General features: G+C 35.9%; 1 protein-coding gene across 4 annotated transcripts in view; it reads left to right on the top strand.

Annotated features, from left to right (window-relative positions):
- Window positions 1-14,626, top strand: part of LOC148951742 (sorting nexin-14-like) — a 245,188-nt gene that overhangs the window by 166,655 nt on the left and 63,907 nt on the right. For all 4 annotated transcript variants that reach the window (XM_089088699.1, XM_089088697.1, XM_089088698.1 and 1 more), the window contains one exon: window positions 7,676-7,853. In XM_089088699.1, coding sequence (XP_088944825.1) covers window positions 7,676-7,853 — 178 coding nt within the window. The remainder of the gene's footprint in view (window positions 1-7,675; window positions 7,854-14,626) is intronic.

Raw genomic sequence — 14,626 nt, 5'->3', positions numbered from 1 at the left:
ATACGATATCTCTAACCATCATCAATAAAAGTTAATGTATGTAACGGTAGAGGGTGGCGGTGGCAAAAAAAATCATTATCTACTAAACATATATGTAGACCTAGATAAATACAAAAAAAAGTAACAAAATATATTCCGTCAAAGCGGACATTTGAAACAAAAATTAAAGAAAACAAATAAACAAACCGGTCGATATGTATACGCATATCAACTCCCAAAATAAAATTCAGTGGGCTTAATATGGCTCACAACTTCAATTATAAGCAAACCTAAATTTAATAACCTTCATAACTAATAACTTTCCATATAACCTCTAAAAATAAATAATTTCCAAACACTATAAATAACTAGCTCAAACCACTATTTACATTTTTAACGCTTTGAAACATTCAACCTTTTCAACATTACCTGCAGATTTAATAGAAAGAACCGGCGGTACCACGGGTGGTATCCAGCACTCAACACCTCTCTCCATCAAATATTTTCTTTTCACCACCAATTCCTTTCTAATTTGGCGCACCTCTCTACTAACATCATCACTAATAAAAACTGGTTTTCCAAACTGCAAGTCCTTTCCTCTTAATTTCTTTGCATTTTTCATTATGCCGTATCGGTCCTTATAATCAGTAACTTTAATTTTGATAAAGTCACTCGCTTCATGTACCACTGAAAACGGAGGAATATCCTTCACTTCCATTTCTCATCCCTCATTCAGCACTCTTTTAATGGTATTTTTCGCATCTAACAATGAATCAGTCCTCACATTCCAGAACAATATGTTGTTTTTTCTTTCCGTATGCTGCAACACAAGAGACTGATTTTTTAATGATGTAACTTGGGCAAATAAATCATTCATGAGTTTATCCTGATTTTCCATCTTAGACTTCAAACTATCTACCTGATTATTTGTTTCTCTTGCATCACCTTCCACACGCGTGCATCTTTCTCCCAATTCACGAACAGTCTTTTGTATATTTTGCACATCAGTCTTCACACTATGAAGGGACTCTCTAATTTCTTTTACGTCTGATTGTAAAGTTTCGAACAGCTCCAAAATTCTTACGATATTTTCTGCATTTGTTTTCTCACATTCCTGTCGTTAGCATTCGCCACTTGAATCCAGAATAGAATCTTCCGGCGAAGGCCTTTTCTTCCCTGTTAGAGTTTTTGGGGTTGACGCTAGGCTTTCATTTGATTTATCACCACTCTCATTACCACCATCAGTTTTTACTTTCTTATCATTTCTCTTTCTCCCCATTCTAATGGACGATTACGGCAAAATAAATTTCCAAAAAAAGGCAATCTTCAATCAATATATGCCACACGGTTCAAAAATTCTTTATATTTTCATATTTGCTGTGACATTTTGTTATTATTTATTTGTTCATTTCACTGGCCACTACTAGCCCATTTCATTAACTATACTAATGGAATGATTGCATAACCACAATCTTCAAAATATAGGCAAAGTTTTTTCAAAGTCATTCGTTACTTGTGTAATAATATATTAGCTTAACATACTTCTTTCAGTCCACGCCAAAATCAATAGGCTCCTTGTCCAGGTTTATCACAGGTAAACAAGTTATCCGTGAGATGTACTTTTTATTTAAGATGTTAACTGTCCAAAGACTGAATGAAGACTGACCTATATCGACTCTTATGTGAAATTACATGGCAATATTAAAGAACCAAATCCTTGAAAAGCTGCCTAGTCTGTGGGACACTTATATGGCAACATTAAACTTCCAAATCCTTGAAAAGTTACCTACTCTCTGCGAAAGAGTTTTTTTTTACCTTGATGGCTCTCATGCAAAATTATATGGCTATATTTAAGGGCTAAACCCTTTAAAAGCTACATGCTCTGTGACATAGTTTTTTTTTTACCTTTATCGGCTCTTGCGTGAAATTATATGGCTACAATAAGGGCTTAAATCCTTAAAAGCTACCTACTATATTAGACAGAGTTTTTTTGCTACTGCTACTACTAACAACTCACCGCAGCACCAAGCCGCCTGAGGCCAACACAACTACGCACGCTCCTCCTCCATCTCAATCTATTCAAAGCCTCCCTCTTTACACCATCCCAGGAAGTTCCCATTTCCTTTCAATCTTTCCTTATGACGTCCTCCCACCCCAGACGAGGACGACCTTCTTTCTGTTTAATCCTAGACGGTTGGTCGAAAAGCACAGCCTTCGGCAATCTGTCATCCTTCATCCGCACAACGTGTCCTAGCCACCTCAACGTTTCTTTCATTATAGCCCTAGAAAGCGGTATTGAACCACATTTTTTTTTACCTTCGCGGCTATTATGCTACATGGCAACATTAAAAGACTAAATCCTAGAGAAGCTACATACTCTGAGAATTTTATTTACCTGTATAGACTCTTTTGTGAAGTTGGAAATTGATTGAATACGAAATTCGATTGGAAATTGCTGTGGCTAGTGCCCTTTTTAATAGTCGAAAGTGATTGGAGGGCAACTATCCCCCCCACGCCCATCATTCCGCCAAACACATCCAATAAAAATTTTGAGATAGCCATTTTGTTCAGCGTAGTTGATTTCCAGGTAGAAAATATGTTTTTGAGGTGGACAGTCCCCCACAACCCTCAGGGCAAGGGTTTTAAGTTATACCCTGGGAGAACGATGGTGGCACAATTTATTATTTATTTTTTTTATTATTTTTATTATTTTCATTATATTTTATTATTATTTTTTCCTTTAGAGCAGGACACTTCGTATCGAAGAAGTTGTCGTAGAAACTTCGAAAAAGGCCCATTAAATTGGAAATTGGAGTGGCTTGTGCCCTTTTTAATAGTCGAAAGTGATTGGAAGGCAACTAACACCCCTTCCACGCCCACCATTTCCCAAAACACATCCAATCATAATTTTGAGATAGAAATTTTGTTCAGCGTACTTGATTTCCAGATAGAAATTATGTTTTTGAGGAGGACACTCCCCCACAGCCTTCAGGGCAAAAGTTATAAGTTGTGCCCTGGGTGTATGTAAGGTTTTTATAGAATGTGTTGTCATAGAAACTTCAAAAAAGGCTCATTCGATTGGAAATTGAAAGGGCTTTTTTTAATAGTCGAAAGTGATTGAAGGGCAACTAACTCCCTCTCACGCCCACCTTTTCCCCAAACACATCGAATGAAAATTTTGAGATAGCAATTTTATTCAACGTAGTTTTAAGTTCTGGAAATTAGGTCTTTAAGGATGAAAACCCCCCGAAGCCCTCAGCGCAAGGGTTGTAAGTTATGCCCTGGGGGCATGTAAGGTTTTTATAGAACGAGTTGTCGTGGAAACTTCAAAAAAGGCTCATTCGATTGGAAATTGAAATGGCTAGTGCCCTTTTAATAGTCAAACGTAATTGGAGGGCAACTAACACCCTTTTCACACCCATTATATACTCAAACATAGCTAATCAAAATTTTTAGATAGCCATTGTGTTCACTGCAGTTAATGTTCAAGAACTTGTACTTTTTAACCGGACACTCCCCCAAAAGTTTTCCTAGCAACGGTTTTAAATTATGCCCTGGGGGCATATAAGTTTTTATTGAAATCTTTGTCCTAGAAACTTGAAAAAGGGCTAATTGGATTGGAAATTCATAGGTTGAGTGCTCTTTTTCATAGTCGAAAGTCATTTGAGGGCAACTAACCTCCCTCTCGTGCCCACCTTTTCTCAAAAGACAACCATTCAAAATTTTGAGATAGCTATTTTGTTCAGCGTAGTTGATTTCCAGATAGAAATTATGTTTTTGAGGAGGAAACTCCCCCATAGCCCTCAGGGCAAGGGTTGTAAGTTATGCCCTGGGGGCATATAAAGTTTTTATAGAACGCGTTGTCGTAGAAACTTAAAAAGGGCTCATTCGATTCGAAATTGAAATGCCTAGTGCCCTTTTTAATAGTCGAAAGTGATTGGAAGGGAACTAACACCACGCCCACTATTTCCCCAGACACATCCAATCAAAATTTTGAGATAGCCATTTTGTTCCACGCAGTTTAAAGTTTAGGAAATAATACCTTTGAGCAGGATACTCCCCCCACAGTCTTCAGGGCAAGAATTATAAGTTATGCCTTGGGGGCATATAAGGTTTTTATTGAAATTTTTGTCGTAGAAACTTGGAAAAGGGCTCATTCGATTTTAAATTCAAAGGGCTAGTGCTCTTTAATAGTCGAAAGTGATTTGAGGGCAACCAACCCCCCTCTCACGCCCACCTTTTCCCCAAACACATCCAATCAAAATTTTGAGATATCCATTTTGTTTAACGTAGTTTAAAGTTCAGGAAATTATATCTTTGAGCAGGACACAACCCCCACAGTTTTCAGGGCAAGGGTTATAAGTTACGCCCTGGGAGCATATAAGTTTTTATTGAAATCTTTGTCTTAGAATCTTGAAAAAGAGATCTTTCGATTGGAAATTCAAAGGGCTAGTGCCCTTTTTAATAGTCGAAAGTGATTTAAGGGCAACTAACCCCCCTCTCACGCCCACCTTTTTCCCTAAACACATCCAATCAAAATTTTTAAATAGCCATTTTATTCAACGTAGTTGAAAGTTTTGGAAATTATATCTTTAAGGGTGACAACCCCTCCCCCCCCCACCACCCTCAGGGCAAGGGTTTAAAGTTATGCCCTGGGGGGCATGTAAGGTTTTTATAGAAGACGATGGTGTAAAAACATCAAAAATGGCTCATTCAATTGGAAATTGAAAGGGCTAGTGCCTTTTTAATAGTTGAAAGCGATTAAAGGGCAGCTAACCCCCCTCACACGCCCACCATTTACACAAACACATACAATCAAAATTTTGAGATATCCAGTTTGTTCAACGTAGTTGGAAGTTCTAGAAAATAGGTGTTTTATGATGATAACCCCCTTAGAGCCCTCAGTGCAAGGCTTGTAAGTTATGCCCTGGGGGCATAGTTGTTGTAGAAATTTCAAAAAGTACTCATATGTTTGGAAATTGAAATTGCCCTTTTTAATAGTCCAAAGTGAGTGGAGAGTAATTGACCCCCCTCTCACGCCCACCATTTCCACAAACACATTCAATCAAAGTTTAGAGATAGCCATTTTATTCAACGTAGTTTCAAGTTCCGGAAATTATGTATTTAAGGATGACAAACCCCCCAGATTCCCCAGGGCAAAGGTTGTGAATTATGCCCTGGGGGCATATAAGGTTTTTACAGATATTGTCGTTAAAACTTCAAAAGGGGCTCATTCAATTGGAAATTGAGAGGGCTATTGCCCTTTTTAATAGTCTAAAGTGATTGGAGGGTAACTAACCACCCTCTAATACGCACCATTCCCCCTAACACATCCAATCAAAATTTTCAGATAGCCACTTTGTTAAACGTAGTAGGGGCAAGGGTTTTAAGTAATGCCCTGGGGGCATATAAGGTTTTTATTTAAACCATTGTCGTAGAAACTTCAAAAGGGCTCATTTGATTGGAAATTGAAAGGCTAGTGTTATTTTTAATAGTTAAAAGTGATCAGAGAGCAACTAACACCCCTCTCATGCCCATCATTTTCCCAAACACATCCAATCGAAATTTTGAGATACGCATTTTGTTTAACGTAGTTGAAAGTTCTGGAAATTATGTCTTAGAGGATGACAACCACCCTCACAGCGCTTAGGGTAAGGGTTGTAATGTATGCCCTTGGGGCATATAACGTGTTTATCCTTTTTAATAGTCGAAAGTGATTGGAAGACTTGAAATTTTTATAGTAAAGATCGATGTGAGTATAATGTATGATTTTTTGTTGTTGTTGTTGTTTTTGTTTAGATCAGGGCACTTCGTATCGAAGCAGTTGTCGTAGGAACTTCAAATAGCGCTCATTCGATTGAAAATAGTCGAAAGTGATTCTAGGGCAACTAATCCCCACCCACACCCACCCTCCCATTTGCCTTTATGTTTAAAAACTAAATGTTGCCTTAAGATTAAACCAAAATGCACTGTGTTAATGCTAATTCCCAATAAGGCATCTCAGCAGTATCCCAAAAACGACGGAGGGTATTATGTTCAAACTTTCGAGGCTACTTCTTCTCTTAAAATTTAACCAAGTCAAAATAGCGTAAGTGTATCCAAGCTATCAAAGAAAGTAAGCAGATTTTTTTGTGAATGGTATCAAGTTTTTCATTTCAGGTCAACTAGAAATTAAGAACTACTATTTGTGTCCAGATTTTTAAAAGGGTGTATGTTGTTAAAAATTTCTGAAAATTTTTCTCCAGTATACAAATAGCAGGCCAAACTATAATGTCTTAAAAAAACGAAAATAATTAAAAGGTAGTTTCACGCTTGGTAGATTATTTGATTTTATTTTTGCTCATTTTTTGTTTAATGGAGTTCTTTACTTTTCTCTGAAAAACTTATTTTGTGGAAAGTTTTTTTTAATTAATTATTATAAGAGGCTAAACTCCAGAGAAAGAAGTTGTTCGACCTCTGGAAAATTATATTCAAGGTTTTAATGACGCAGTATCTTGTTCCGAGTGGTTGAGAGTGCTTAACGTTGAGCAAATAGGCTGTACTTTATTTCATAATCTAATTTAAGTTGTGCCACTGCTGTCAATGTTTTAACTGGCTGTGAGTTATTCAGATAAGCTTAGAGGCGGCTTTTAATTTATACTTCAGCTCTTCCCAGTTGAAGGGATTTGTTTGGACGAATCAGCATGGATACTGATTGGTTTGCAGCTCCACTCTTATTGTGGAATGATTTTGGGTGCGAAATAAAAAATCGCCCTTATTTTCTGACTGCATAAAGTAGAGAGGAGAGGTACATCCCCAAGGACCGCTGTTCGTCCGAATAAGCCTTGTCCCTCTACATCCTGACCTTAAAATTTATTCTTGACATTTCCTACCCCTTGTCCCCAAAACAGTCCCTTAGAAACTTTAGTGTCTATTTTATTCCTAAGAAACAATCTTACCCTTCTTTAACTCTGAGTACTGCTCATTTGAAGTAGTTCAGTTAGCTTTCTGTTTTCGAGACTTTATGAGACGAAAATAACAGCATTGTTTTTAAGCAAACACATTTGCCTCTCAATTACTTGGACTATCTGTCTTGGCTTGTCTCTTTCTATAATTAGCCATGTCTTGATGCAACCTACTGCTAAATACTTGATAACTTGAATTTGAAAAAAAAAAAAACGCTCCAGAAATGTGAGTTTGATATATATAATCCCTCTTGATTGGTTACTGGGAATATTTCTGGTATACGCTGTTATTATGAAATAAAACCAATTCAGATGTGCCTGATTTGCCTTTTTAGGCCTTAAAAAGTACTAATAGAGACTGAGGCTGACTGAAAAAAAGGTACGGGCAAATTTGCCTAAAAACCCATAATGAAGACATGGCCTTAGACTTTATCTCAGAGAATGATCTAAATTTGCTTAAAAATGAGAAAATTTTTCTTTTTCCTTTTCCAAAGACACGAAATCATTGGAGGGTCCCTTTCAAGAGGAGGTGGGGGTCAGAACAAAAAGAATTATTATTTAGGTCATCCTTTTTACAAGAGTCTTAGAACCATCCTCGGGGATGGAGGTGGGTTCATTTGTAAACAAAATGTTACCATACTTACCGTGCTCCAAAAATCTAGGCTATTAAAAGATATACAATTTTAGTGTTTCAGGTATTATCAGCGTTTCAGTGTTTCAGGTGTTAATGTTACCTTCAAACATATTTTTAGGGAGAGGATATAAACACCTTCAGCGATAATGGATTTTCCCCTTTGAATGTTCAGCCGAATAGAGATCTCAGTTCCTGGAGAGTCAGTATACCTCGAATTATTCGTCGCAGTTCTGAAAGCCGTAGGAATTTTTTCGTCTATGTTATTGATGTTCAACGAGTTGATCTAAAGTATGAAGGTAAATAACATCTTTTTTTCGAACGCTTTTATACTGTATCATCGTTTTATACTTAGCTTAAGGAATATCTTCTCTCTAAAACAAGAAAATTTTCCCGGAAAATTTTCCAGAAAATTCCCGGTGAAACATGTTTACCGGGAATTCGAATGAATCAACTCATAATCTACAACTCATCAGAATTCCTGACACATGCCGACATAATCACTTTCAACAACACACAAGAATGAACTCTCTCCAAAATCAATCAATCAATCCGTCTCTAGAATATTGGTTAAAACAAATATATCGCAAAGAAGCACGGAATTCTTCAAGGGTCCTCTTACCTTTTGTTTCTGCTGAAAGTCTGCTCCAGACTTCAGAGCCGATATACCTAAAAGAAAACATAGACCTGGTAGTTCCAACAGGAACAGATGTTCCAAACATGTCAGCGTTTCTTGTTTCATAACAGCGTTTCAACGTTTCTTGTTCCCTTTTCTTATAAAAGTCCAAAAAATATACAGGGAACAAATTACAAAAGAATTTAAACATAAATAAATTTTCATAAAATTTTAGCCAAATAGAAAAAAAAAACATTAACCAAACCACTAGTCTCACATCTATCCATTCACCCAGCCAGAATTAAGATATTATTTTGATTTTTTAATGAATAAGGATCTAAACTTGCATAAAATTAGACCAAACCACTAGTCTCAGATCTATCCATTCACCCAGTCAGAATTAAGATATTAATTTGATTTTGTAATGAATAAGAATCTAAACTTGCCTAAAATTAGGAAAATTATCCGTTTTTCAACGATTTTGAACCAATTTTCGATGTATTTTTGTCTAAAAAGCCCCATACATCTAACTTGGAAAAATATAATTTGGTAAATGGACAGAACAGAATTTCAGCTATTGAATGTTAGCAAAATCATCGAATTTCTTTGATATATTAAAACCGCAGGAGAACAGGAAAATAGTAGGCCTATACTAAAATTTGTACAGCGAACATGAACTGTAAGCTGAAGATCAAATTATGTACGAATCTTGTAATCATATCCCTCCCACTGCTTGTTGTCTAATTAGGCCGAAATTCTTCGGATGTATTGTTCTCTGATGGTAATATACAAATCAGTTGTAATCAATTGATTCATTATTTTAACTAACCCTGTCTTGTATAAGCTTTAACATTAGGATTTGGCGGCGTTTGTGTTTTTTGGCTAAAACAGCAAACAAAACAGAACAAAAATAAACTGAAAACTGTTTCAGTGTTTCCTTTTTTACCAAGAGACAGAATGAGTTGTTTACTTTAAAACAGCCGTTTTAAATGATATTGCAGAAAGTATATGCCAGCACAGGGTGTTAAAGTTGTAGGGTTAAAGTTGTAGTTTAAACAAGTTGTTAAAGTTGTTGTTAAAGTTGTAGTTTGTAAAAGTTGTAGTTTAAACAAGTTGTTAAAGTTGTTGTTAAAGTTGTAGTTTGTAAAAGTTGTAGTTTAAACAAGTAAAATTTTACTTGAGTACATGGTGTACGTGTGACTCCTTGCTGAAATCAGAGTCGATCGAACATTTTCTGTCTGCATGATTGGACAACGTTAAGTAGGGTCCTTGGACCTGTAGTCTTTTAAACGAAATATAGAGATCCATAATAAGAATAAATCCAAATTTCAAAACGATTCAACTTGCATGATTAAAGGGCTATGAGTTGGGCCGTTGAGCCCATGCTGTCTTCAACATCCCCCTCCCTACTGTTTTGGGAATGGTCCGAGGAGATAAATATTGGTCATTAAAAGTCAATAAGATTATATTATGAATGTTTAATGCACAAATGTGCTAAGCACATAACGCACTTATTTAACAGATGGTTTTAATTTCCACCAAAATGGGTATTTAAAGGTTTTTAGCTTTTTGATTACAAATCTGTGGCTAATATTGTAATATGAAATCAAAATAAAACATATGAAGTATATATTTACAAATGGTGTCTGATTTCCCCAGAATATGGCTTAAAGATTTCTCAGCTTGCCAATTCAAATTTGCGGCTAATATTACAATCAAAATAAAACATGCGAAGTAGATATTTACAGATAGCGTGTCGTTTCTGAAAAATATGGTATTTAAAGATTTATCAGGCTGCTAGTTACAAATACTACTACTGCTACTACTAGTAGCTACTAGTACTACTAACAACTCACTACAGCACGAAACTGCCTGAGGCCAACACAGCTATGCACGCTCCTCCTCCATCCCAATCGAAGTCTCTTTCTTTACATCCTCGCAAGGAGTTTCCATTTTCTTTAAATCTTTTCCTACGCATTCTCCCAACCCACCGGGTGAGAGGTATATATGTTGTACTTCCTCGTATATATTAGGCTTTGATTACAAATCCGAGATAAATATTGTAATGTAAAAGTCCGCACACAAAACAACATTTCATGGATACTTAATTGGGCCATGCGGAATCTTTGGGCCGTGGCCTGTCCAAATCACACCCATTCCTTATTTAACTCTTATTTAACTCTTGCAACTTATATTTGTTCAGAGATTATTTAGGGAACGATCTCAAATAGTTAACTATTAATCATTTAAAATCTTTAAATAATTACAGGCTGACCATCCTATTTTGAAGCACATTAAATACACATTCTAAAAATTTTGTTACATTTAACAAAGTATAACACTGACATTTAATTTCAAATAATTTTTTTTCATTTAAAACTTTTAGCAAATTAACTTAACAGTGTAAAACTTTACATTAACAGAGTCATTAACGAGTTTTTGAGCTTGTTGACTACAAGTCTGAGGCCAACATTGCAATATAGAAGTTTAATATCAAGTTGCACATGTCCCAAACCAGTGGCGGATCCAGGATTTTTTTTTGGGGGGGGGGGCAAAATAGGGTTATCCGATAAACTTGCATTAGGAGCAAGTATAATTAGCGCAAACTTGCGTTAATTAAGTAAATTACACTACTTTAGACTATTTTAGGGGGGTGTGTACCCCCCCCCCCCCCTCCCCCTCGATCCGCCACTATCACAAACTCTGTTTTATTCCTATTAAATTTCGTAATTAAAGATTTCTGAAGTTGTCGATTACAAATCTGATACTAAATTGCATTATAAATATTGAAGATGAAATTATTGAATGGCTACACCTACCATAACAACTTCTATCTCGACTGATAATATGACGTCTCTACTATTCATTAATGTTTAGTGAAAACCTATTAGCCAGCATTTATATTATTAATATAGAAAAAAACAATGCCAACTATAAAAAAAAATCCAAGTTTATCAAACAGAATATTCGTATGAAAAATAAAGGTGAATTTAAAAGTTAAAACGAGTTAAAATTACTATGAATGAAGAAATAAAATTCAAGAAATCAGAAATTAAAATGAAAAGTAAGTTTATACTTCCCCTTCAAACACCCCAAAAAGCTAGCATGTAGTTTGTCATTTACCACAAAAGAAAACGACCTATTGCGAAAACTCGGTAAGTTAGGGTCTAAAAATGCCGTTTCGAGTCTTCAGGCGATTGCTTTTCCCACAAAAAAAATTTCGCTGACCTCCCTCCTAATAACTTGTTTGCATTTGTGCAGTACCATCTAGTGCATTTGTGCAGCATTTGTGCAATTTGGCTGGATCGATCATTAATAACCGTTCATTTTGTATGGACTTTATCATGCTGCCTAAGTAAAGAACGATGTTGGCACAATATTTTATTTATTTGTTTCTTTCTTTCTTTGTTTTAGACCAGGTCACTTCGTATCGAAGGAGTTGTCGTAGAAACTTCGAAAAGGGCTCATTCGATGTATGTTTAAGGAAGAAGGTGCCACCGGATGGCAGTATGATTTTCAAAGCCGAAAGGCTACATAAAAATATTTTTGATGCTCCAAAACTGAATAGCTTATTTTTAGTTTCAGTTTGACAGCATGTTGGCCCTCATTAAGCCAAAATTGTGATTTTGTTGCGTAAAATGGTAAAATTGGCGCTTTATTGCTGTGCGATTTTTTTGAAACTTAAAAAGGACACTAGAACTTTAAATATAAGTTCGAATGATCTTCTTCCAACTTTCTGTGACAACTGGTTCGAAACCATGCATGGTAGGACAAATTACCGCCCTTCTCCGGAGAAATTCAAATTTTATATTTTTGGATATAGGGGTTTGATGCCTCGGGTTCATTAGTTTTCATTGAAGTTTGTCGATATAGGAGTTTTGGTAAGCATAGATTAAAGTATATGTCGTGTATTAACAGTTGTAACATCAGAATGGTGGTGAGACTCTTTCAGATTTGGAAGAAAGGGGTAATGTATATTTATTTTAAGTTTAGCTCCGTTGATCCTTTTAATTTCTGTTATGTTTTTTTTTTCATATCTTTATTCATTTCAATTTTTGCTCGTTTCAACTTATAAAATCGTTTCTTATTTTCCATAACAATATTTTTTTTATTTAATTTTCTGTTTTAGTTGACATTGTTTTCTATATATATTCTATTGTTTATAATGTTGCATATTTACATTTTCGCATATTTACAATAATCTTGAAAACTTGCCGTTTTGATGCTAACATTGCTATCAAAATTCCTTACTCAACTTTTTTTCTTTTTTTTTGATAAGGTTTGCTGTTTGTATAGTTCATTACTGGGAGCTGTTTGAAAATTTCAAGGATTGTTGACTTTTGAGCAAGGGAGCCCCTTAACGGAGAAACTCTACTTTGAGCTATGATGGTCATACGCACTTATTATAGCAAAAAAAAACAACAGAAAACTAGTGAAAATTATTTATTATCAAATTAATCAAAATTCAAAATCAAATTATTTGATTTTTGCAACGAAGAAAATAAATCGTAATAGTATTTTACAATATATACAGAAAATATATTAAAACATTGCTTTTATCTTCAAAATTCGCCAAAAATTAAAATTGTAATCGTTCTCTGTCTGTGTTCTGTAATTTGTCTCTGGTGCTCCATCTATTTTTCTATGTTGCATGTTTCAAAAAGCCAACTCCTGTCAAGAGCATGGTGTCGAACTTCGAACTGACCGAAAAATATATCTTAACCTGAATAGATAGTAATTTCTTCAGGCCTTTAATTAACTACTGTCTAGAGTCTGAATAAAGGGCAAAAAAAAAAAGTAAAATCCCTTGCTCATCCCACTACCGTCCCACCAACTGCAGGTCAGTCCACTATCTATCACCGTTGCTTGTTTAAAACATATTGGTAGCTTCCAGAATGGACCAATCATTGCTGTGAAGTTCGAGCTCTCTGGTTGTCGCGAAGATTTTGATCGAAGAAGTAGCATCGAGAGGCTCTTTCTGGACTTAATAAATTTAAGGAGTACTGCCCAATCAAATATTCATGTCTTATTGATGAATAGACTAAGATTACATATCTTGCAGATGGCTTTAGTAAGATTAATGGAATTTGGAAGACGTGTAAATTAGGATTCTAAACTGCATCCGTATTTCTACCAGTGCTGCTTCAATACTTCACTAGGGAACCTTCTTAATCCGGGTAATCTGATCTCACTATTGCCGTACAGGCCTTGACCCTTTAATTCTAAGGTTGTATCATTATCACTGCTGCCGTCAGATTATTCCAGTTTCTTTGTTTCGGTGATTATCCTGTCTATATCCTACAATCAGGCCAAGAAAGTCATCTTGTTCAGTAGTATCTATGTTGCCATCAGATTCTGATCTGAATTCTGAATCCTATAGATAGGTAATATTCACTAAATATGTCTGGTTTCTGCATTCCCACAGCTAAGGGGCTTTTGTTTAAGATGCATTCATTATGCAGGTTCTATGCAAAGCATAAGCTTTGCATAATATCAACATCTCTACTGTTACTATAAATAGTAGGGCTGTTAAACGGAAAATATCACTAGAATCGTGTACTTCTGACAAAAAGCACCAAAATTGGTGGAGATATAGATGAAGGAACGGGAAATCCAGTGATACGGGAAGCACGTCGAGCAGAAGCTTGAAAACACCTTTACCAGCACCCGAAGCGCTAAAAAAGTATAAGTTTACCAGTCTCTCTACAGACACATCAAAACTTCTGACAGCACGTTTTAAGATATGAAGATTCCATTGGTGGCTAAATAAAAAGCAAAGGATTGCTCTGAAGCGCGTACTTGAGCACTAAAAAAGCGCTTAAAGCGTAAAAAGGAAGCGCCTATTCCATGGAATACAAAAACTGGCAAAAATATAGTTTAGAGGACTAGAAGTTCGACTCTTAAAAGAAGCAGCTCGAGTTTGTCTGTCCAATATCGTGAATCGTTGGAACTGATGAAACTAATGGAACTTTTTGAGAAACTGCGAAAAAAGTGAAAATACAGTACGAAATATGGGGAACCCAAAGGTGATCGATATGAAGTCGAGTGATTGCTATATAGCGCCCTAGGAAGACCCCAAGTGCTAAAAAAGCGCAAGTTTACCAGCCTCGCTAAAAAGCATCAAAACTTCTGATATTTCCACGGCAGAAAGATGTGACGCACTAGAAAAGGGTAGTAACGTTAACTGTTTTCGGTATGTCTATGAAGTTACCATTTTCACGCTCGAGGAATGAAAGTTGCGAGCATTTTGCACACAAGTCAAGTCAGATGATATTGAAATGAAGGACTTCATCAGTTGGGAAAAGGAGCATGAAGCAATGTATCCTAATTTTGTCTTCTGGAATCTGGTTATTGGGCTCATCAATCTGCTACTTGTTCTGGTTACGCCTCTTCGAGCCGTTGATTATCATTTATACGTTGCAGCCATCACCGAATTAGTCCTACTCTTTTTTGCCC

Source organism: Artemia sp. Qi Xiang Cuo, chromosome 5 (assembly GCF_049724085.1).
Source record: "Artemia sp. Qi Xiang Cuo chromosome 5, ASM4972408v1, whole genome shotgun sequence".
Taxonomy (NCBI): Eukaryota; Metazoa; Arthropoda; class Branchiopoda; order Anostraca; family Artemiidae; genus Artemia; species Artemia sp. Qi Xiang Cuo.
This window is presented reverse-complemented; position numbering and strand designations above follow the sequence as displayed.